Source organism: Notothenia rossii (genome assembly GCF_949606895.1).
Source record: "Notothenia rossii genome assembly, chromosome: 3".
Taxonomy (NCBI): Eukaryota; Metazoa; Chordata; class Actinopteri; order Perciformes; family Nototheniidae; genus Notothenia; species Notothenia rossii.
Window position 1 is genome coordinate 13038108 of NC_136901.1, and position 25463 is coordinate 13063570.

General features: G+C 39.4%; 1 protein-coding gene across 2 annotated transcripts in view; it reads left to right on the top strand.

The window, feature by feature from the left end:
- Positions 1-22633, top strand: part of LOC307030945 (inactive dipeptidyl peptidase 10-like) — a 38133-nt gene extending 15500 nt beyond the window's left edge. Inside the window, exons 4-27 of one of the 2 annotated variants that reach the window (XM_079667579.1) lie at positions 2198-2292; positions 4664-4738; positions 6357-6409; positions 6511-6592; positions 7809-7929; positions 10142-10296; positions 10393-10490; positions 10866-10989; positions 11572-11610; positions 11740-11847; positions 11934-12025; positions 12444-12491; positions 12574-12692; positions 13311-13358; positions 14077-14184; positions 14276-14345; positions 15933-16061; positions 16137-16202; positions 17023-17077; positions 17617-17716; positions 18129-18187; positions 22022-22094; positions 22266-22339; positions 22475-22633. In XM_079667579.1, the coding sequence (XP_079523705.1) occupies positions 2198-2292; positions 4664-4738; positions 6357-6409; positions 6511-6592; positions 7809-7929; positions 10142-10296; positions 10393-10490; positions 10866-10989; positions 11572-11610; positions 11740-11847; positions 11934-12025; positions 12444-12491; positions 12574-12692; positions 13311-13358; positions 14077-14184; positions 14276-14345; positions 15933-16061; positions 16137-16202; positions 17023-17077; positions 17617-17716; positions 18129-18187; positions 22022-22094; positions 22266-22339; positions 22475-22603 (2120 nt within the window). In that variant the 3' untranslated portion in view covers positions 22604-22633. The remainder of the gene's footprint in view (positions 1-2197; positions 2293-4663; positions 4739-6356; positions 6410-6510; positions 6593-7808; positions 7930-10141; positions 10297-10392; positions 10491-10865; positions 10990-11571; positions 11611-11739; positions 11848-11933; positions 12026-12443; positions 12492-12573; positions 12693-13310; positions 13359-14076; positions 14185-14275; positions 14346-15932; positions 16062-16136; positions 16203-17022; positions 17078-17616; positions 17717-18128; positions 18188-22021; positions 22095-22265; positions 22340-22474) is intronic. The other variant, XM_079667580.1, reaches the window with a different exon arrangement.
- The last annotated feature ends 2830 nt before the right edge of the window (positions 22634-25463 follow it).

Below are 25463 nucleotides of genomic sequence, written 5' to 3' on the forward strand. Positions count from 1 at the left end.
AGAACATCTTTGATAATGTCTTCTGGCCAATCAGAATCAAGATAACGACGTGGTGTTGTTGCAGGAAGTCCCGACGGAGAATACTTTTGCTGTAGTACATCTCTATATACATCGATACAACATTAGTGTTGATATAAATCAACACGTAATGAAATAAGACCCCACGGTTTGATGATTGATAGGTGTGTGGGCTGTCTTTCATTTTTACACACAGAACAATGGGGGCTACCCTTATCCACAATGTAAAGTCATTCACACAGCCTCTTCCCTCTTCTCTCTGTGAGGAGCAGCAGGTTCAGCTTTCAGAACAAAGTAACAAAAAACTAAAATGGCATTCATTTTTTTAAATATGTCGTGTAGTAATAGATTGATTTAGTTTTCTTCTCAAGAGAGCACCAGAATGTGTATTTTATGTTAGTATTTCCAAAAATCTCTTTCACCTGTGGGTAAATTGCAGGATTGGCTCCAGGTCGCCCTTTTTATTTACTACAAGACAAATGTGCCTTTTTATTTCATACAGTTCAATTTGAAGTGAGACAGGGAACTAATCTAAACCTCACGCGTGGCGTTTCACTGTCAAGCGGAGCGTGTATGTAATTACATTGCAAATACTGACTTGAGCCCCACCACTGTATGGGTTAGCCCTACCATAGATTACCCAACAAAAATACTCTGGAGCCGCCACTGTTTGCGGTCTACTATGACAGAGAAGAGCCTGTCAAGTTTGGCTGTACTCAGCATTGAATCAAAACGCACCATAGCTTTAAATCGTTTGTGAGGCGTTTTGCTGATCAAGATGGTAATCGCCACATTCAGCTATGATAGGCATGCCAACTTGATGCTCTGCTCACGGATGAGTCGATGAGAATAATAAACTGTTAAGATGATGACCTTACGTGTGTATAATATTGTTCTTCTTTGTGGGGTGCTGCCCCCAAAAACTGTTTCAAGTCCTGAGAGAGTCAAATCAGACGGTGTGTAAAACTTCACTGCCCAGCCAAAGAAAAGTAACTACTTTGATTTAACTAGGCCAGTAGGTAAGGGCTTTACACTGGATAATAACTGCAGTGATGTATATGTTTTAGCTGAATACACGTTTTTTAACCCTAACTGATGCAGTTAGTCACTTCTTTAATGTTTGTTCTTTCTGATGTAAAGACAAGGTTATAACTGTTTGCAATGAAGTCGTTGGGCGCTGAACTGTTCTTTTGATTCTTTTGATATATGATAGTAATTACTTGTCTTTCAAATTTGAAGGAGGGTGAGCAAGCATCTTGAGGAACATCATTAACTCCTCCAAAAAATATAGTTTATTTAATAATAACACTGAATATGTGAATCATAACAGTGATTGACAGCTGATAATATGAATAATAATATGAATCATTGAATAATATGATTGTTAATAGTATCATATTCATACAGACACACATCGATGAGACAGTTAATTAATGTACTTATTGCAGCAGTCTGCATACATTGGTACCCCTGCTGGTCTAAGAGTGAGACAAACTCATGCAGTTATTGTTCAGTTAAAAGTCATTAAATTATGTCTGCCACCTTATATATTTATATTTAAGGCTTTACTGATGTGCCACAATAATGTCACCAAATGCTATTGAGTTAAAATATCAATTGTGGCTTTCCAAGTTAACATTGATTGATATGACTGCGATTAAATCAGCATATACTTCTGCCAGGGGATGCCACTCCTGAAATTCTCCTGCCACCCTCTTTCCACCCCATGAATATGTTTCTAGATCCGCCCCTGCAGCTATATACACATTGAGTGTAAATTATATATATGTGCAGATTTGACATTTGCTTATGACACTATAGTATTCAGTTTTTACCTTGTGCAGGGGACGAGTGTTTAAAGGAGACATCTGTACATGTGAGATAAAAGTAGTTTTTTGAAGATGATATTGCACTTTAGTACCATAGATGCACTGAGGCTTGAACTGTCACTCAAACAAAGAAATATGATGTTTGTAAGAATGTGTGTATTTAGAATTTGAATAAGAAGGAATCCACCTGAATCCTGTCTCCGTTATTGTTGCGCTTTCTTCTACAGATATCTCTACTGTTGCTGTGGTACCCACATTTTTGGTCAGCAACTGATTTGTTCCAGGATCCTCCCAGTGACATGTGTAATGGGACATGTAATCATTCTAAGTGTGTGTGTTTTCTCTCTCAGATTCAGAGGTGGTGTACAGGAACCGCGACGGCCACGTTATCAAGTTTAACTTCGCCTCCAACGAGACGGACTTCATCCTGGCCAACAGCACGTTTGTTAGTGCTTTTTTTTAACCCTTCTCCTTATTTTTTGAAATACGACGTTTTAGCAGTTTTAGCTGATGCATGCCTATGGGTTGTATTACATAGGAGATCATTTACTCACTGCCATCTCAACTATATAATGATTTATGCATCTGCTCTATTTCATGTTGACCTATAGCTCAACATGAAATAGAGCAGATGCATAAATCAGTCTGAATTCTACGGAGCCCCCTAGGGGATATGGAGAAAAAGAAAAAAAGTTATTTGAAAAAAAATCTGAGACTCAACAAAGAAAATCTGTGTAGGGATAAAGTACATTTGGGACTATAGGCCTCCTGTACATTGCTGCTAGCTAGTCCTCTCTAGTCTTTGAGGCGTGATTGGCTCCCCGGAGGTAGCAGGAAACATGTCAGAGCAGACTCTCGATATGACAGTATCCTGCAGGGAGTGTGTGTAGCATGTCGGCAAATCTGCTCCCCTCACCTCATCTCACCTCTACCATCATCAGCAAGAGAGAGATAATATTCTAGATTAGTGTTTATGCAATCAAATTACTGAATAGATAGTGTGATCATCTTCCTGCGAACCAAAATCCTGCTTTAAATGTGTAATTTAAAAGGGAATGTTTATTAAATGCAGAATACATTTAGCTGTTTGCCAATTGCATCGTTATAATCAGTGTTTTAGTGTTCTCCTTTTGGCCTCCAGGTACGTTATTCTTTTTCTTTTTTTACTGAATTGTTGAACCTTGTGCATATAATGGTTGCATAAGGGGATTTAATAAGGATTTTGGGCGCTGTTGTTAGCTAGCAAATGCAATCAAAAAGCAAAGGTGGCCTCGATGTTTTAAGAGTTGACCCCTTAAACTGAAAACTGTCTGAAAATAGCAGAATTTTCAGGTGTATATCAGTATGTAGTGTCTGTACTTTAAAGAGTCCTCTCCTGCTGATGTTCATGTGTATATCAGTATGTAGTGTCTCTACTTTAAAGAGTCCTCTCCTGCTGATGTTCAGGTGTATATCAGTATGTAGTGTCTCTACTTTAAAGAGTCCTCTCCTGCTGATGTTCATGTGTATATCAGTATGTAGTGTCTCTACTTTAAAGAGTCCTCTCCTGCTGATGTCCAGGTGTACAGTATATCAGTATGTAGTGTCTGTACTTTAAAGAGTCCTCTCCTGCTGATGTTCATGTGTATATCAGTATGTAGTGTCTCTACTTTAAAGAGTCCTCTCCTGCTGATGTCCAGGTGTACAGTATATCAGTATGTAGTGTCTCTACTTTAAAGAGTCCTCTCCTGCTGATGTTCATGTGTATATCAGTATGTAGTGTCTCTACTTTAAAGAGTCCTCTCCTGCTGATGTTCAGGTGTATATCAGTATGTAGTGTCTCTACTTTAAAGATTCCTCTCCTGCTGATGTTCATGTGTATATCAGTATGTAGTGTCTCTACTTTAAAGAGTCCTCTCCTGCTGATGTTCAGGTGTATATCAGTATGTAGTGTCTCTACTTTAAAGAGTCCTCTCCTGCTGATGTTCAGGTGTATATCAGTATGTAGTGTCTCTACTTTAAAGAGTCCTCTCCTGCTGATGTTCAGGTGTATATCAGTATGTAGTGTCTCTACTTTAAAGAGTCCTCTCCTGCTGATGTTCAGGTGTATATCAGTATGTAGTGTCTCTACTGGGACATGTCTCCATGCTTTAATGTTCAAAAAGCTCTTTATTCTCCTCATACTGCCTGTGCTGCAGCCCCTCTTTTCACCCTCTGTCTGCTCTGATTGGTTAGCTGGCCTTAGAGATGTCCCGCCCCCTTAGCCTATCACGTGCAATATGTTGGAGCGCTAGCCAATAGAAGCGTGAGTGTTACAGAGTGATGTAGGAAACCCCTAAAAGCATTAAAAGGCCACTTTAAGGACCTTTAAACACAAAAAAACTCCAAAACACACACTCAGTATCCGACTCCAAGATACCAAATAACCTTTTTTAAATTAGTTGTGGCTTTTAGGGTCTAACTGCAAAACATATTTGAAATGCCATCCATAAAAAGTCTCCCATCCTCTCAGAAATGTCAGTACCTGCTCCCTTGTGGTTGTATGGCCTTTTACTTGCTACATTAGTTTGTGCATGCGGTTTATTTGGTCATAGGTATGCGGATGAATGCTGGAAATAACAAGGATGTTAGCAATGTAGCCTGTCCAAATTAAATCATTTTCCGTAGAGAGATGCTTTTATAATTCCTTAAGGTTGGCAAGTATGGCTTTTCAATTTAGTTTTTCACTTGCTTTTGTGTAACTATGTCAAAATATGTCCTTGAGGGTTAAGAAAGTGTAAAAAGAAAGTGTGTTTAAACTTTGAATGGTTCAGCTCACTATTTCTCTTTTCACTCAGACGGCCTTCAAAGCGGTGAAGTACTCGCTCTCTGCGGATCTGATGTACGCGCTCTTCGCTTACGATGTCAAACAGGTGGGATTCAAAAGAAAAAGCACTGTTTTTAAATTAAAATCTTTAAATGAAGCATCACAAAAGCCTTGTTTTGTTTGTCCTCACTAGCTGTCAACATCACCAGCCGTCCTTTGTGCCTTTTGTTTCATTCCTGCCAGGCTGTTATTTACATTTTTTATGTGCAAATGCTCTCCGTTATTTGCATGCAGAAACAAACCCACACCGTTCCGTCTTTGTGTCTTCAAGTGTCTGATGTGCTGGTTCATAATTATGTTCTTTGAAGAGCACTTCGATGTTCTGTTTTCTTAAAAAAATATATGGAATTGCCTTGATTTGAAAAGATTGGCTTTTTTGGATAGTTGAAAGTTGGAGGCCACGTCCACTGTTGGTGAATTATTCACACATACACAAAACAAATTCTGCACAACACAGGTGTGGGTCTATTTGTTGTTTGGTTCTTTTATCCTTTGTGTGCTTTGTTCATTTCCCCTTTTCAGCTCTTCATGGTCCAAACCTCTCATCCAGACAGAAGCATTGTGTTAAAAAACTAGAGCACATCTGTCCTGCAGTTATCAACATGTATTCTGCATTTTGTGGATGTTTTGGCCCCAATAGTTCATTTAATATCAGTACAGATCACATATGTCTGAATATGTGAGATATGTATATTATAGGTGGGGTATGTAATTTATGTAAAAACCAGCTCGAGTGCGCTAGAAATTGAAAGTACGAAGCCGAAAAAAGTCTGCCCCTTCCTTCAGACTTCCTTACAGAGCCCCTCCTCCAACACACACGAACGCGCACATGACCAATGAGGGCACGAGATAAGTTTGTGCACAGATGGAAGGCTGACAGGCAGGTAGGCCATCCAGTTACTTTAGCCGGGCCGGCTCAGATGATTGGTCGTGCTTTTTACAGCACCACGGCTTCCACAGATGACATTTCTTTATGTATTTATTGTCAAGCATTTCAGATATTCATTGCTATCGGGATGTTTAGAGCATTCCATGGAATATAACAAAAAAAAATTCTGAAGTGAATTACCTACCCCACCTTTAAGACATGTTTCTATTCGATGACTCAAACATGCTGTCTGGGAAGAGCTGGAGAAAGCTGATGCATAATATATATGAAACGTACTGTCAATATATCTAGACCTCTTTTTCTTAACTTCATGGAAGTGTAACTGGCATTTCTGAAAGCAAAAATTGCTTTATTTGAGAAACCTGAAACGGCTTGAAAAAGGATGTATGCATTATACCTTTTTAATCTAAAAATGACTGACAACGTTTTGCTCCATAAATGATGTTTTTGATGAGTTTTCTTCTAGTTATTTTCCTGCTTTTGTCAATTTGGAGCTGCTCCAGTTACCTTGTTTCCTAAAATGGATGTTGTGGAGGAAAGTCTTAAGAGAAACTGATAAATGATTCATGGACAGAGATTGTCTTTTTTTATATATTTATATAATAATATCCCCTTTTACACTTCCTTTTGCCCTCCTGAAATGTAAATCTTTAACACATGTTAGAGTATAAGACTATATGTTTTAAATGATTATAGGATCATTTGGCACGACAGATGTCTTACTCCTATGTTGTGTTGACTTAACACATGACTGGAGTTGAACTCTCGCTTTCAGACATACAGATATTCCTTCACGGCGTCTTACATCGTGTACAACATCTACACCAGGTGAGCAAACGGTTCTCTTCACTTCCATGCAGGCACACAGTGGCATTCACAACATCAACTATGGTTTTGTATCCCTGTTTTTTAATCGTTGTGTCTCACAGGGAGGTGTGGGAGCTGAATCCTCCGGAGGTGCACAACGCGGTGCTCCAACACGCAGCCTGGGGAAAACAAGCACGGCAGCTGGTAAGCTTTAAGTGATCAATTCTTTCTATTGCTCTCCATGTTCTCCTCTCCTTGCTGTGTTCTTTAATCTGAAATCACCCTGACTCTGGAGGGATTTCGTCTCTGTTTAAATCCTCACTGTTTTTCAGTCTGCTCTCCTCTGACGTAGTTCCAGCTGTGACCGTTTTTACGTAACTCTCACACACGAGTGGGCCGCAGACTTATTAGCTACGTAGAGACAGATGTTCTTTCCTAATAACTCATGTTCCTGGAATAACACAATCAATTTATTCCATTATTGTTTATTAATAGCATTACTCACTTTGACAAGCAGTTAGTGTGCAGCAGGTCAAATAAAACACACATGTTGGCATTAGATTTGTTGTTGATACTTATAATAAATTAATAAAGGCAATTTGGGATGATTTATAATCTCAGAAGATTGCATCAAATAAGAATTGTTCCATTCAATTCATCTTTCAAATAGAGCTTTGGAGTTTTTCTGCTTAATATCCAGTTGTCGGTTACTTTGCTTATTTTTAACGTTGATGCATCTTTACACTCTTTTCTATTAATTCTTGTTTGAGTTGCAGTTCCTATGAATTTTCTTTATTGTCTTTTTATAATTTGTTTGTTTTTTTACGGTCGTCGAGCATTTGAATACATTTTATTTTAGCTGCGCTTAAATTATTGTTCCCAATGTTTTGATAATGACAATCAGACTTCACTTTGACTATTATGCTTTTTAAGATAATTCACTCTAATGTTATGGTTGTGCTGGTGTTGACATGTTGTGTGTTTGATGGAACATGGTTCAATCTGGCATAAATCGTCCCTATCTTTGAGAGTGCTTTCAATGCATTGATATTGTTACATAAAGAATAATGATAATGAAAACTAGCTTTGAGTTCTACTCCAGGTAAAGTTTCCCAACTCCACATGTTTGCCGTGTGACTGATGGGTTTTCAGAACAGAGCTGTGGAAAACAAATAACTTCACAAAACAAGGAGAGATTAGTTCAGGTGATCCTGCAGGGTGTGCCGGGCTGATCCTGTTTGTATTTGCAAATATTAAAACACCGACGGGAGAGAACGAGCAAACATACACCTGGAGATAAAGCACGAAAAACAAATGTCATCAGAGAGGGAAAAGAGAAAACAGAAAGTACCTGCTCTGAGTAATAGAATAAGCTTCATCATGCAACACTCTTCAACAAAGACCTTCTTTATCTGTGCAGATCTTCATCTTTGAGAACAACATCTACTACCAGTCTGATGTGAGGAGTACCTCTCTGAGGATCACCTCCTCTGGGCAGGAGGGGGTGGTCTACAACGGGCTGGCCGACTGGCTCTACGAAGGTGTGTGTGTGTGTGTGTGTGTGTGTGTGTGTGTGTGTGTGTGTGTGTGTGTGTGTGTGTGTGTGTGTGTGTGTGTGTGTGTGTGTGTGTGTGTGTGTGTGTGTGTGTGTGTGTGTGTGTGTGTGTGTGTGTGTGTGTGTGTGTGTGTGTGTGTGTGTGTGTGTGTGTGTGTGTGTGTGTGTGTGTGTGTGTGTGTGTGTGTGTGTGTGTGTGTGTGTGTGTGTGTGTGTGTGTGGCCTAGCATTACTATACTTGTGGGGACCTAAATCTGTTTACACAGTCACGTGTGGGGACTCGCCGCCCTTACGGGGACAAATTGGAGTTCCTCATGGGGAACTCCAATTTGTCCCCGTAAGGGCGGCGAGTCCCATTCATTTTAGGTTGAAGACTTGGTTTGGTTTAGGATTAGGGTAATGGTTAGGATTAGGCATAAGTCTCCAGGAAATGCATGTAGGTCAATGTAATGTCCCCTGAAGTGATGTATACATGGTATGCGTGCGTGTGTGTGTGTGTGTGTGTGTGTGTGTGTGTGTGTGTGTGTGTGTGTGTGTGTGTGTGTGTGTGTGTGTGTGTGTGTGTGTGTGTGTGTGTGTGTGTGTGTGTGTGTGTGTGTGTGTGTGTGTGTGTGTGTGTGTGTGTGTGTGTTTTTGGGAGTGTTTGGTAGTTTCACAAGATTATGCTTTGAGGCAGACCCGATATGTAAAAAAATGTAACAATCGAAGGCATAATGTGGCATTTTGGATGTTCCACCAGTTATATTCCTTATATAAATGTTTGATTTACTGCTAATGTTAAAGCAAGATTCAGTTTAACTGTGAAATACTGGCTGGCTGTTATTGCCACAGCAAACGTCTCAGTGTGATCGATAACAATGTAGCTGTCAGTGATTCAAATGAATTCATCTAAAAAATTGTACTCAAAATGTACTGATTTATTTCATGTCATGCTCCTTTGTTCGTACTTCCCCACATGTTGTTGTGCTTGGTAACATTTCAATACATTTGTTTTGACGATTAGAATTATTTTTTACATACAATTATAGTATAGTCTATATTAAACCTTATAACATTGTAACTCCCCCAAGACATGAATAGCTTAAAAATATAACATAAACATCCACATGATATACTTATACTACTAGTGAAATATCCTGTAGTATGCAAGGTATCTAAAACTGGCTCCACGATGATGAACCATGACATTTAAACATTCTTGCCGTATTTCTTTGTGATAAGAAAAATGAGATTACAATATTATTCTATAAAAAGATAGCAATATAAGAAGCCATTCTGCAAGCTTTACCTTTTGATAATTTGCCAATAATACACCTGTGCTTCTTTGTGATGACTTTTACTGATTTGACAGGTATGTTATATGATATGTAGTCTAATTCTGGTGTCTTCTGGCTCCAGCTTGGATGTTTGTTTTGTGACTTAGCGGCTGAGGATGAGTTTTCTTTGCCTCCTCACTTCAGCTGTTTGAAATGTTTCAAAGATTTGTTTTTGCTTTAAAATGAATCCATGAGAGCAGACTAGACAAACTCTGCAGAATGGCAATGAAAATCAACAACAAGCCTCGACGATCCTTTAAGCCGCAGTGCAAACACATTCAGTAGTGAGGGGAGGGTCTGTATACACACACAGAGGGGGGACATTATAGTTTCCGTTTGGAGCTGATCTGAGAGCTGTTTCCTCATTTTTAATTACTTTAGAGTGTAAACACGGCTGACGATTGGACAGTGAAGGAAAGAGTCCTATTTATTCCCCCCCCCCCTATATTGTTGTTGTTACAATGTGCCCATTTTTACTTTTAGTTTTTACATTAATACATTTTGTATTGCACTGCTTTCTTGTGTTTATATACATATTATTATTTTATTTTTTATTGCAATGTTGACCTTATTTTTACCACTTATTTTTAGACAATATATATAATATATTTTTTTATTATTATTGCTCACTTTAACATATGTTTATATATAAGTATTCATTAGATTTGAATCCAAAATGGACCAGCTGTCATATAAAGTCAATAGTTATTAGTATTATTTCTTCTGAAACAGAACTACAGGTGCAGAAAAACAGCACAATTTAAATAATTTTAAAAATCACATTTTCTCTTTAGCACCTCTGGGCAATATTGAGTCAGAAAGAGAAGTAAAAAGGACACATTTTGAGAATAAATGTTGATAATAGTGTGTTTTTCTCCTCAGAGGAGATCCTACACTCTCACCTGGCCCACTGGTGGTCTCCAGACGGGGAGAGACTCGCTTTCCTCTCCATCAACAACACGCTGGTTCCCAACATGGTTCTGCCCCAGTTTACCGGCAGCACCTACCCTAAAGGACTACAATATCCATATCCTATGGTGAGCATGCATTGTGGGTAATGAAGTCAGTTCAACATGTCATTAAATCAAAGGGTTCACTTTTTATTACAACATATACCTGTTCAACACCTGCAGGCGGGACAGAAAAACCCAGAGGTCAAACTGTTGGTGGTCAACTTGTACGGAGCGACACACACTCAAGAACTGCAGCCTCCTGATCAGCTCAAACTCAGGTACCTCACACGCACACACACACACACACACACACACACACACACACACACACACACACACACACACACACACACACACACACACACACACACACACACACACACACACACACACACACACACACACACACACACACACACACAGACAGACAGACAGACAGACAGACAGACAGACAGACAGACAGACAGACAGACAGACAGACAGACAGACAGACAGACAGACAGACAGACAGACAGACAGACAGACAGACAGACAGACAGACAGACAGACAGACAGACAGACAGACAGACAGACAGACAGACAGACAGACAGACAGACACACAGACACACACAGCTGTGCACAAAGTCTGACTCCTCTCTTGGCTGCTCTGCAGTGATTTCTACATCACCATGGTGAAGTGGATCAGTAATACTCACCTGGCAGTTCGGTGGGTCAACCGCTCCCAGAATGCATCACTGCTCACGGTATGCGACACCACCATCGGAGTCTGCGTCCAGGTGGGTGATGTATTTCAGAGGATGGGGTCAAAGATGGTGACAGATGGCCTGTAATAATAAAAATAAAGTACTTTTACCAGATTTCAATTCTGAGGTATTTGTTTAGCATTAGGCTACTTTCGACTACTGCTACTCCACATTTACAAGGTAAACATTGTATTTTAACCAACTATAGTTACTCCTTAACTAATGAGAATTGTACAACTGTAATGATATTTATTTGTAATATCAGTCCTTGTTATAGTGTAAATTAAATCACTCAATAAAATGGATGCATTTGGAGTAATTATCCACGCGACAATATATAACAATATATCTCTTACTGAGCAAGAAAGGGTAAGATATTTTACAGAAAAGTGTTGCTACTTTTAAAGTAAAGCTGAATGTTACACAAACATTGAGCTATTGCATAAGAGACCATAATTCCCTCTGATAATGGTTGTCATTTTTAAATCAGATTAATTGCATTACTTCAAGAACAAAGGATTTAGTTTGAAAATGTTTTACAGCGCTCAAGATCAAGTCTTTATTTCATATAATCATTTTTGAAGCTGTCTTTCCTTTGTCTTCTGTTTAATTCAGAGACACGAAGACTCTTCGGGGACATGGCTGTCCTTTCAGGTAAGCCTCAATACTGACATGTCTCATAACAACAATAATGTACCGACTTGATATCCTCTCTGCAATATAAAGGTCCATTATTAACGGGGGGGGAGGGTACTGTTTAAAGTGTGTCACCTCTGTGTGCAGGGACAGGAGCCGCTGTTCTCCAAGGACAGGAGCCGCTTCTTCCTCTCTCTGCCTGTAAAACAAGGAGGGCAGGGAGACTTCAACCACATCACCATGTTCACTAAGAAGGTGACGACTAAGCGGACTTCAATCCACCAAAACATGTCTGTTCCTTTCTCCTGTTTCCTAACCCTTTCAACCACTTCTGATTCCAGCTACGAAGTGACAAGGACGAAGTTCGGCACCTAACGTCAGGAGACTGGGAGGTGACCAAAATCGTAGCTTACGATGAAAACAACCAGATAATGTAAGACTGGCTACGAGCATTTAGTTTCAAAAACATTTGCGTCACCATTTGATGTCATAACAAGACACAGTGTGGTCTTCTGGGCAGATGCTGTCGGCCAAATAGTCTGCTAAAAATGCTATTTGCACTACTTGCATATGTGAAAATGTGTGTGTATGTTGCTCTATAGCCTGTAAATGAGTTATATTTTAATACCATTATTTAAAAAACTGCTTTTTTAACAGTAACCACGGTAAGAAATGTACCAGCTGAGTCTTTTATGCAGCATCTGTGCGCTTTCCCCCTGGTAAACACTACTACAAATTCAGATTTTTTTTTTTTTATGAACACGTAACAAGCTTTTTGCATAACGGTATCTGCTGTACGCACAGTGACTATTGATGCAGATCTCTAACCTTGTCCTGCTTTCGCTCTGCAGATACTTCCTGAGCACGGAGCCCTCTGCACAACAGAGACACTTGTACAGGTATCAAACCCTCAATACATCCAGCATATTGTGTGTTCTTAAGATCCTGTGTGTGTTCAATGCACCTTATTGTCTCTTAAAGCGTGTCCACCCTCGGCCTGTTCCCTCGCCGCTGCGTCACCTGTGGACTGAAGGACGAGTGTTCCTTTTTTGACGCCGAGGTCAGCCCCGATGCACAGCACGCCGTCCTGCACTGCAAAGGTCCAAAAAGAAAATCAGATTCCTTCTGTTTTTATAACCTCTGCATTTAAAAATGGTGACTTCTTTGTTGTAAAAGCCCTCGCCATATTCAGAATCAGAAATATTATTTATCCTGTAGATGCAGTTTGTTGACGGTTGTTCCATTCCAAAATGAAATCAAATCAAATGCGATATTTAGATGAACATAATAAGTACGATCAAATACGATATATAAACACAAGATTTTTTATTCAAAATGTCCAATAACAGATACAAACATGACATTACAGTAAATGATACAAAATTCCATTTCAAGTGCCTGACGTTAAGATGAAGTTAATGTGATTGATGTTTCCTTTTATAGACACATAATACTTCATGAATATTAATGTTCTTGAAGAATATTATTTTGATATTTTAATAAATGAAAATGTTCTGAAAGAAATCCCTCAGTGCCCTTTTTGCTCCATTTCGTCTTGCTACTTTAAAAAATGGCATAATTATACAATGTGAAAAAAGCCCCACATAAGTCGGAAAGTACCTCGAAATGCATCAAAATAGCCTAAAGAAGAGACCGATTTATGAGCGTTTCATGCATTAAAACATCCAAACCTAATGTTTTATTCCATCCCCCTGCAGGACCTGGAGTTCCAGCTGTTCTGCTCCTGAGTTTCATCGATGTGAACTGTGAGTCTTCTTTACTCCCCTTCATACCAAACCATTTTGTGTTGATGTGATGGAAATGCTAAATAGTCCGCAGCGATAAAACATCAGCAGCTGTTGGATCCAAACTGCGTCACTTTATTCACCACTATTCATTTCTTGCTTACTCTTTGATTTCAAATGGTGAATTAGAAGATAACACTCACAATTTAATGAGACATGAACCCGCTGAATTTATTGTGAGATAATAAATTCATACATTTGCACAAGACTCCATGATTTGGGAAGCAATTATTTGGTACATTTGTAAATGTAGGAGTTTAATACTACTTGCCTTAAGCCTAAAAAGCTGATAAATAAATGTTTTAGAAAGAACTGATATGCCGATAAAGGCCATAGTGAATATATTAAATAATAGCAATTACTGACCAATATTCAGGTTTTTTATTCAAGTAAATTAGTTTGAAAAATGACAAGAAAAGTGCTGATCCAGACCCTGAATAAATGCTTGACTGCAAGGTGAAGCAGCCACCTCATATATATATTGATAACTGTTCTGTTTTTACATGTAGAATAGAAAACATGTTATGAAATGAAAATGGAGCCTTGCCCTTTGCTGCAGCCTCTGGATGAAGTGCTGAATATTTAATGTGAACTTCTGACTTCTCTGCCGGGAGGAATCATGCATAGGCTTGTTAGATATTAAGAAATATATACGGGTTTCTTTTTTTGTAATTCACAGCCTATTTCATCTTGGAGAACAACCTCCCTCTGCGCTCCGCTCTGGAGACGAAGAAGAGGATTCGGAATGAAACACACACGATAACTAATGACAACTTTGGTACAAATGGTGACCGCACTAATTCATTATATGAATGTTTTTCCCTTCCTGTCGTCCTCTGCTTCACCTCTCCTTGAGTTAATGTTTGTTTCGTCCTCAGCGCTGCCTCTGAAGCTCATCTATCCTCCCGACTTCTCCGAATCCTTCCTCTACGGCCTTCTGCTCATTGTGTAAGCCCATTCCACTTTATTACATTTACATTTTTACACCATCCACTTCACCGGGGGAGCTTCAAAGGACGGCTGAAAGTGAAACTCTTCCCTCCACCTGCAGACTTCAAGTACATTAACAAATCAACAGCAGTTATAATTGAAAAGGAAATGCGTTCCAGATGAGAAAACTTCATCCTATAATCCTTTTTTGATTCTTTAATAAAAATCAGTCTAGTAATACAACAAGGTAAAATACTCTTACACTCCTACTCTAGTACCCAAGTAGTATTGACGAAATGCGCTTAGCTTATCATAGTGTTGGGGAAGGTAACATTTTAAAAGGCGTTATAGTTAATGGAACTATTTAAATAATTAATGAAACGTAACATTTTCTAATAAATGTTTTAAACTAAGTAGTTGGCTTAAAGCTAAATGTTCCGTCAGGTTTGTTGCAAGCACTCCTTTCCCACGTACCTTTATATAAATAATAATACTGAAAATCAAATGAAAGTATGGACAAAAAACCACCAATTGATGCCTGAAAAATACGGCCAATGGCTCAAAAAACAATTTTATTTTCAATTGTTTGTACATGTTTAATATACACTTTAAATGTCATGTCATACAAGTAACAATGATTTTTCATACTTCCATCGTTATAATTAAATATTTTAATACATTTTCTGTATTTGTGAACCAAATGCTAAAGCCCCTGTCACACTGTCCCGAAATTGACACCTGATGGACACACGAATATGGAATTGTGAATTTCGCACGAAGATGGCCCCGAACCACACACGAAGGCAACATTTACATTACAGTTAAGACATACAACTGCAACGAAAGTAACACAAACAATTATGTTAAAGTATTATGATACTGTACTGATATGTTCAGACTTTGTTCTTTACTTTCTCCGTCTTTATATGTAGAAGATATTACGTTTTCTCCGTCATGTTGTTTCCATAGCAACAACAACTTCCTCGCCTTCAAAATAATATATTATATCCTTTTTAGTTTCACAGAACACAAATTGGGTTATTTACATAATATGTTTACATGATTTTGTTGTGCAATAAAACAACCAGATGGACACACGATAAAAGAAATGTCCAAATTCGGCTCTGATCGTAGCAACATCGAGACATTCGTGAGGGCGTCTTAAGCAACTTCGTGAGCGGTGGCAAAATCTTTGGCCGAAGTTGCTGCCGGAGCCTGAGAAACTCCACCGGCGGTCATACGATGGCTTAAGATGCTCTCACCAATGGCCCGATGTTGTTACGATCAGAGCCGAATTTGAACGTTTCCTTAATCGTGTGTCCATCGGGTGTCAATTTCGGGACAGTGTGACAGGGGCTTAAAGGGCAGAGGATTTTCTTGGATGAAGCGGTGGCTAATTTCATTATGAAACACTTTTTTCTTTATGTTATATAAGTGTCACACACACACACACGCACTAGGTCAACTATCTGCAATAGTCTTTTATAACCCCAAAGGCTCTCAATATAGAAAAAGTTTGTAATGGTACATCTCAACACAACATGTTATCTGTCCTCACGTTAAAAGTAAATAAATGACGGTTTTCTCCGTGTGTCTCCTTCTCAGCGGCAGCTCTCCGGGGGGGCAGGGGGTCACGGATGAGTTCAGGCTGGACTGGTACCTGGGGCTGGTGGGGTCAGAGCAGGTCATTGTAGCACGACTGGACGGCAGGGGGTCAGGGTTCAGAGGTCAAAGGTAACTAAATGTCCAACATGGTTCTGGGAGTGGGTGGTCTCTCTTTTCTTCACCTTTATCTCCGTCTCTTCCCAGGGTTTTGCAGCAGGTCCACCAGAGGCTCGGCACGGTGGACAAAGACGACCAGATAGCCGCTCTGCAGTAAGTATTTTGTCTACAAATAATCATTTTAATTGTGATAAGAGTTTTTCTTTGTGCCTGAATGCTCCAATAATGCTCTTCAGGATTCCAGAGACACCTTTTTTTCAATTGTTTAATAGAGAAAACAAATCTCAGACGTCTTTGACAGCGGTCTGTGAGCAAGTAATCCTGAATAGGAGACTTAAAAATGTAGAAAGAAAGGCATCATTGTTGGATAATTGAAGGTTTACCAGTTTCCCTTTAAAGTATTGCTAAGTATTTTATTTTTCCCAGAGCAAACAAAAGGCATATTTGATGCTATGCACAATGTCTTCAAATTGACAGAAAATTGCATCAATTTTGATATTTGTTCACTCGTTACAGGAAGATTGTTTTTTTAGCAAAATGGCTTCTTAAATGTGAGTTTGCTTTCATGTCTTCAATGACAGAAAACTGTCCGTTCTTTTGCCAGACGAATCCACTTTTGAGTAAGAAAACAAGGTGTCTCATTTATGATATCGTACTTTTTGAAGAAGAACCGCACTTAAGTTCAAAATGCACGTAAAATATGGTGTTTTTAAGTTATAAAAACACAAGTTGGGGCTTTTTTCCTCATTTCTTTGTCTCCCTCTCACATGTGGATCTGACCTTTGACCTCCTTGCTGTTAATAATAATAATAATAATGCATTTATTTTATATAGGCGTCTTTCAAGGCTCTCAAAGTCGCCGTACGAACACATAAAAAACAAGATACACTGTTACTCTGTTGCCCACTTGATGTTCTGTGAATTGAAGCGGTCGTCAGAGTGTTGTTGGAAATGTTTCCTCTGTGTGCCTCAGGTACCTGGTGAAGCTGCCGTTCATTGATCCCGCTCGAGTGGGAGTCTTCGGAGAGGTTTGTCCGTGTTATCAATCCAAACATTCACCCTCAAGGATAAATAAATAAAGTGCAACGGATCAGGGCCTTTGTAGGGCAAAGAAAATAAGGATGGAGCTGAGGGAGAGGGGTAACAAACTAAGGCGAAACTGAGATTAAAGTACATTTACGAGAAGAAAGTCACAAATGTACCAAAAAAACATTAGGAATATTCTGAGATAATAATTTGCGCATTCACCTTCTGATCCCAGAAGTCTTTTATGACGTCAATTTCTTTCTTTCTTTTACTTAGGAAGCACCCCACTGTATTTCTTTTTAAGTTAAATATATATTGTTAGGAAGGACTGATTTTCTCTCATCTCCCAGGGCAACTCGTTTTGCTTAATATAGAGAAATATTTTAAACATATACTTAAACAATGTACTGAGAGGCCTGAATGGTGAAGTAAAGCCGAGAGAAAAGTGTAAAAAGATCTGTGCATACTTGTATATATATATATATATTCAAGCATCTAATAGAGAATATCCTGATGTATCTTGACCATCCTTTACCACCAGGATTACGGGGGCTACCTGGCGCTGATGATGCTGAAGTCCACAGAGAACCTGATCCAGTGTGCAGCAGTGCAGGCGCCCATCACTGACTGGTCCTTGTACGGTGAGCCCAAAAAAACAAAACTCAAATGAAATCCTGTATCTTCTCTTCTTTAATTCACACAGCAGGGACATGGAAATATTTATTACTTCTGCTGCGGATGTCTTTATCCCGCCGTCTGTAATGTGGCTTTAATTATCCGTACGCGCTGCTTTCGGGAATTCAGGCTTATTGAATTTTTAAGGATGAAAAGCTTTCCTCGTGTCTGGCAGAGGCGAGTGAGTATAAAGCGGTTTTCATTTTGAAAACACACATTTGAAACTCATGTAACGTGTACTAAAACTGCTTTAAAGGCAGGCTGAGAGAGAAGAATCATTGTTATTTGAGCTGTGAAGCTCTGAGAAGATAATCTACAGCTTTGTTTTTATTGATGTTCTCCACATCTTTATTAAAAACAACCTCCTTTCTTTTCCAGCTTCGACGGTTTCCGAGAGATACCTTGGCTCACCTTGGACTGAGGAGAACAAATACCAAGTAAGCATCTTCTATACATTCAAAAAGTTACGGCAGCGTTAAACCTTCTAAATATGTTATACAAGTAAATAACAATTTCAAAGCATGGCAATATATTGGAAAAGCAAGCTGTTAGTCACTTTTACTGAGAAATGTAATCAATTGATCACATTATGCGTTAATCAAGCATCCTGTTTTTTATTACAAATAAGCAACGAGTCATTCTTTTGCGGAGTAAAAATAAGATTTCTTCATATTACTTAATTATCGAGAGACCACTAAAGTTTATCTTGCAACTTTTACAGGGTACCCGACTTCAGAGCACATTAGAGAAAACCTGCTTTGTTGTTTTTTTGCAACATATTTATTCGAACACCAATTGTTCATCCAGCCGTCACTAAAAGGCTGCTGGTGTGCAGCGTCAACATTATAATAAACCAGCACTTAAATATCTTTCAGAAGCAAAATGACTTTTCCCTTCCAGAAAATCTCCTTTCTTCATGGCAAGCTAGAGGTCACACTGCTTTGTGAGTTCCAAAATAAAGAGGGAAATGTGGCCACAAGCATTTCAGGCAACTCTCCACAGATCACACAAAACACACAAACATGAGAAACAGGAGAGAGCCAGAGGTGTAGGCTAAATAGAAAACAGTTGTCCTCTGTGTGAAGGTTGTAGTCAACGTGTTTCTCCTCCAAAGTGGGTTGCCTTTAACTGGGCCGGCTATTTCTGTGACTCGCAGCAGCAGGGGGGGGGGAGGGGGGGCTTTTAAAATGACATCCAAAGAACTAGAAAATGTGGCGCGAGGTGATCACACAATAATCAGCGGGACACCATCGCCTGTCCTCAGAGAGACAGACGGGTTATTAAATGTCCGGTTTTTGATGCGAGTCTGGAACATTTCCCCCCGTTTGAATCCCAGCTGGGGAGGGAAAGTGAAAGATGAGGTTGTGATATATTTTAATATAACAGGCACCAGCCCAATACTAAAGCTCCCATGGTGGCTCGACTCCCGGGGAAGACTTGGCTGACGCACTTTACTGTGTTTAAAGATACCGCTCGTGGTGTTATGAATCGGTAGGTTGTGTGGAATAGTTCATTCCATTTATTGACCAGGTTTTGTGCATCGTCAAAGTGAAGTCCAGATGCTTTTCCATTCCATAACAAACATTATTTGCGGTACTGCGGTAAAAAATGATGTGATTGACATGTGATCCCTACGAGGTCATCAGCTGAGACTCTCTGAACCCCAGGTGCCTCTCTGACCTTACTCTTATCCAACTGTTGATTTTGTATGAGTGGTCTTCAGCGTCTTTTCTCCTTTAGGCTCAAGTTCTTGAGGATCTTTTTTTACCTTGAGCAACCAGGTATCTGCAACGTTGAGTCTCCTCCAGTCTGAGAAATGTAGGATTAGTTGGTCAGTAGGATCAGCCGAGTCCTTGGTAGTCACAGCATTTTACTGAAACTGAAGGAAACCCTGCTTCATGCATGGCTCCAAAGTTTCCATTAATTGACCATCCCAGCACAGTCCTGACTGCATACGGGCCATTCCCGCAGCTTTTGAGGACCTCCCATGCTTCCATTAACAGGTCCACATTTGCCTCAATGGTTGGATTGCGTACCTTTGAAAAGTGTGGCCATTTAGCCAACCCTTCCTGGGTCATCCATGGTCAATGGCATTTGCTCTTATGTGAAAGAGGTAGGTTCGTAGTTGTTACTGTGGAGACAACGTTCCTTTGCTCTTTCCCTGGGTTGTGTGATGAATGTAGTGAGAGTCCTTTGTCCTTTCTCCTCACTCCTTCCTCCAAGGCCTTATCAAACGCTCTGTATTTAAAAGATCTCCTTCAAATGTAGGAATCTCTCTTGGTGGCAGAGATGAGAAATGTTGTTGCTGGACCAGAGCATCTAATGTTGCCTGTTCATGAGCGTACATAATGTCTCCAGGCGGATTATGACCAATAGTCTGTTGCAGTTGTCCATCCTTTGACTGAGCTGATGAAGCACTCATGCCTTGAAACAGTTTGCAATGATTGCATGGGTTGTTTTGGCCGTTCATCCAGATGTTGTAGATTGTGCCGTGGTAATGATGATTGTTCCAAGTGATTTTGTTGTTGAGGTTCCCATGCATGCTTGTACTCTCTTGCCATTGGGTTTAAAGAAATGACATGTTCCACATTGCTTTTTTTCCCTTTCCAAATATGGATTCATGCCACTTGAGGTGGCAGCAGAAACATTGCTCCACTCAGAGGAGTGCTTACTAGCAACATTTTGACACAGTCATTTGGATTTATGTCATCCTCAGCTTCAACATTTGTTGCTTCACATTTTTTTTTAAGGAAACCCACATTTTTGTTTCAGTGACACACTCAACATCACTCAACATTTTTGCTTTGAACCATATTTCATGTTTTTATTTTTCTTCACGTGGTAATAAACCCTCCAACAATCCATGTAAACATTTTTGCTTCATCATGGTGCTTGCATTATTTAGCTTATTTCTTTATTTAATTTTGCAACCTATCTATTTGATCTAGTTGCGATTTTGTAGTGAGCTTAACAACCCGTTTCTGAGTCTCTTTTTCAACACCACTGGTCACTAGTGGGTTTATTGGCAGCGTGCAAACCTGTCCCATGTGACGCTATTTGCGACAGACGCAGCGTCACACACATCCATGATAATAGTCTGTTCCAGCAAAATATATAAAGTCACTTGTATGTGCACTCCTGCTACCAGTGCACTTGTTTTTTGTTTAGGTTTTGTGTGCACACTCGTTATATGTCCATTAAACATTGTAGCGCTGCACATACCTGTCTATATGACTGCGATGGTCCACGTCGATGCTCCAATTCCGGTGTTTTTAGCATTAGCACATTAGCTCCTGCGTCGGGTCCAATAGATGACTGCAGACGAACTCCTGAGTGGTCAAACAGCAGGTGGCTCTCCTCGTCCCCCTGCGGTCTGTAGACGCCCTCCAACGTAGCCATACAATGATCCATTCCATAACAAACATTCTTTTCGGCACTCGCGGAACTGCGGTCCAAAACCATTTGCCCTTCCGGAGTCAGACACACCTGATCAGGTGACAAGACAAACCTTACATACCCGTGCCATAGGGAATTGGACTGCGAGACCCTATGGCATGCACAGGGGATAACACCCAATTGTGACAACCTGAACCCAAACATGACACTCCATCAAAATGGCTCTTACATCCAGACTCCAAATGTGAACACCAAACATACATTTTCATTTCTAGTGCCTTCAAAACTGACCTTTACTTGGCCCATTCTGCACTAAGTGTGTGAAAGGTTAGTGGTTTCACGACAGGAAGTACTTTGTTAAAGTGCAAAATGTTGTACTCTACTTCAATATTTCTATCTGAAGCTACTTTGTACTTCTACTCCTTTTTATATTGTAGGTAAAAGAAGACAAAGTACAGTCAGAGGAATAGGGTACAATTTCCAGATGAAAGTTGTACATTTACAAAAATAAACTACTTCATTATTTACATATGATGCTACTTTATAATTGCACTATTTTACATTGCAGGTAAAAACAATAACAAGGATATATCTGAGTCCCCTTTGCATATTACTGCTTTGCAATCAAATATGTTAGTGTTTCCATTTTTAATTACCCAAACTAATTGGCTGCGTTTCACTTTGTGTAAAAACATGAGTTTGTATTTTGAGCATCTGTGACGGAAATAAATCAACAAATAAAACATTTTTTGATATTCAAATGACTTCATGTCTGCACGATAGCGACGAGGATAGAGACAGTTGCCACTTAGCTTAGCATAAACACCAAAAACTTAGTAAATACAGAAAGCACTGATGATGATTGTGTCTTCCAGGCTTCTAACGTCCTGACCAACATGAAAAGTCTGCAGGGAGCGACTCTGTTTCTGGCTCATGGCACTGCTGACGGTACGCCTCTATATTTTCTACCTATAGAAAAAGACATGTTATTGTCAAGGTAACTGCGTGTTATTAGATGTAGTCTGCTGGCTGTGGCCCTGATGAGAAGTGGCTTCTTTGTATCCAGCAGTATATATGACCCCTGTGACCCTCACTTCACACACTTGTTTTTCTCCACAGCAAACGTTCACTTTCAGCACTCTGCGGAGCTCATCAAACACTTAATAAAGATCGGGGCCAACTATACCATGCAGGTAAACTTCAACTGTGGCTGGAGAAGTACATAGAGAGGATGTTTCAAGGAACAACTTTAGTCATTCCAGTTTAGTCAATGACCTCGTTTGTTTACTTATTCATCTGTCATCTTTTTTTGTTGTTACCCGGGACAGATTTACCCAGACGAGGGACACTTCCTGTCGAGGCGCAGCCAGATTCAGCTGACTCACGCCCTGATTGGTTACTTCAGAGGCTGTCTGCTCGACGCATCATTACTCAGCCAACTAAAGAGCGATGACTGAGAGGGAACATGGTGTGTGTGTGTGTGTGTGTGTGTGGTGTGTGTGTGTGTGTGTGTGGTGTGTGTGTGTGTGTGTGTGTGTGTGTGTGTGTGTGTGTGTGTGTGTGTGTGTGTGCGTGCGCGTGTGTGTGTGTGCGTGCGTGCGTGCGTGCGTGCGTGCGTGCGTGCGTGCGTGTTTTTATACTTGTAGCTTGATGGACAAAACACGCTTCTTCTCAACATATCAGATATAGTTTCTGTCGCTCATCACCTCAGTGGAACAAAGCTCCTACAGTCACGTTACGTTTCAAAAGTCATTTTTGTTTTATTGCACCTTTTTCAAAGTCAACAAACTCTTATGGTGATTTGGAGGACCAGTTGATAACACAAGTCATTTGTTTCAATGCCAATGCACTCTCTAAACCCTGAAATGCTTCTTTTCAAATCTTGTAAAGTTAGAACAAATGTGGCTTCAGATCTCAAGTATTTCTGTTAATGAATATTTGTGACTAAATACGCAAAAGGCTGGAGGAATACATCATTATCTATGTACAGTGTAACACTTTTAAAAACGTGTCAGTATTATCTGAGATTTATATTTGATTGAATTATCATTTCATAACAGCTTTTCTTTGGTTAGCCTGAAATAGTGAGTTTTGTATTGTCCCATAGCACAAAATGTTCACTTTCGATTAGCTTAATGATATTGTTGATGAATGCTCTGACGTTTTAAATGTTTTCCATACATATACTTTACAAAGAAATGTCATCTTTTCTGCAAACATCATATGTACCATTTCATTTTCTATGGTTTTATATTTTCTACTGCTCCAAATGGGTTTGACGACCTTATGTTGCTTTAAATCCTTGGCTGACTAAATATTATTTTTGTTTTCTATACTTAATCTGAAACTGATGTTCTAATTTATAAATTAAAATCTCTCTGGATGAATTACAACAAGTGCAATTGCTCTCCACTTGTGCATTTCCGGCTGCTTATCCTTTACGTATTGCAATAAAAGGCTCCTTAAGTAATACGGCATCACAAAGCCATAACAAGAGAGACACAAATCACAGTGAGGAACGTCCTCCATGCTGTTATAGATTTTAGGTAGAGTTCTAGGCTGCTATGTTTGAGTCCAAGTTTTAAAAAACATAACGTGAAGTCGTGGTTATTGTTTCTATTGGGGTTTGTACTGTGAATCTAGCTTTCTCTTCCTCGAGGGGAAACACTGTGGGTAAATAGAGAAAAGCTTATTGTACTTTTTGCCTGTTTTAATATTAAAGAACAATGACTGAGCCTTGTGGGTCTTATTTGTGTAGGGGGGGGGGTGAAAGAAAGGAATGTATATGAAAATATGTTTGTGTTCTGCAGCGGTTGAGGTGCTCAGATCCTTTGTTGCAAGTACAAGTACTGAGTTTAAAATATGAGGGGGGCAAAGAAACATATCCCAAGAAATCTGAGGATGCTGCTAAAAAACGTAATTAATTAAAAAAATATAGATATAGACAATTTTAATTTTTCCGTTTATACAGATTTAAGTTTATTTTATTGGACATTTTACTTTAACTTCATTGGTTGAAGAAATATCTTAAATGTTTTCCCTGCATTATTTAGTTGTTTTCTTTTCCCCAGGAAGTTATATTTCTGATATATGCTCCACCTTAAGGTATTGATGGTTTAACTAAGACATGTTTAAATGTTCACCAAAATCCCCCTAACCCCCTCTGTCCTGACCCTGCTGCAGTTTTACGTTGATAATCAACACCTTCAATTTCCTTTTGTCACCACCATGTTATTTTTAAACCCATAATTAGAAGAAAACGTCACAAAAGAGGAGACACAAAAAAGGGAAATGTCTTTCTCTCTGTCTGCCCTCCATGACCTTTATAAATCCCCTGTCCACGCTGACTAGTCTCTGCTCAAATGTAGCCTTAATTACCTCAAAGCAATTACAGAGCTAATCTAAAGGCCTCCTCCTCTGAGGAAGGAAGGGAGGGGAGACAGTCCAGCAGCGGAGACAGACACCGAGTGAGGACCTGAGCCGACAAATATCTGTCTCCGGAGTGCAAAGGAACTATGCAGGAAATCAGCCCAGAACCAAAAGAAAAACTTGGGAGATACTTCTACTCCACTAAATTTATTTAATACCTTTAGTTACTTTACAGATGTGGATGAATGATGTGAAATCTAATCAAGTGTTAAATCAGAATTTAGTTCCACCTGGAGTAAATCCACAAGCTACCCTGCAGTATACAAAGTCATTACAACTAGCTGCACCTTTAGCAGCTTTGAGAACACTTTCATGATCAATCATTATAAAACATATCGTATCATATTATTCTGAAATGGACCAATCTGCAGAATGACTACTTTTACTGTCGCTGCTTTCACTAGATTTTGATGAGAATACTTTTTCTACTTTTACTTGAGGAACATTTTTGATGCAGGAATTGTACTACTCTGGTACTTCAACTTTTACTCAAGTACAACATCTGAGTACTTCTCCCACCTCTGCATGCTTTCATCCATACAAAGCAGTGTGTGTGTGTGTGTGTGTGTGTGTGTGTGTGTGTGTGTGTGTGTGTGTGTGTGTGTGTGTGTGTGTGTGTGTGTGTGTGTGTGTCGTATAAACCGTGTGGTTCTAATGACCTTCCTCCTACAGTACCACTATACTGCCATCTTGTGGCAAAGCACCAACAGCTCAGCAAACATTTAAAGTGTATTGAATAATTATATTCTGTAAGAAATACTTTAAGTCCATCATTCAAAACCTACTTAGTCATTGTTTTATATTCATTTTACTGCTGTGGGTGTTTTTGTTTTAATTCCTTTATATTTGATTAGGTGTTTTTGATATGCAGCAAAGCATTAGTTTCTA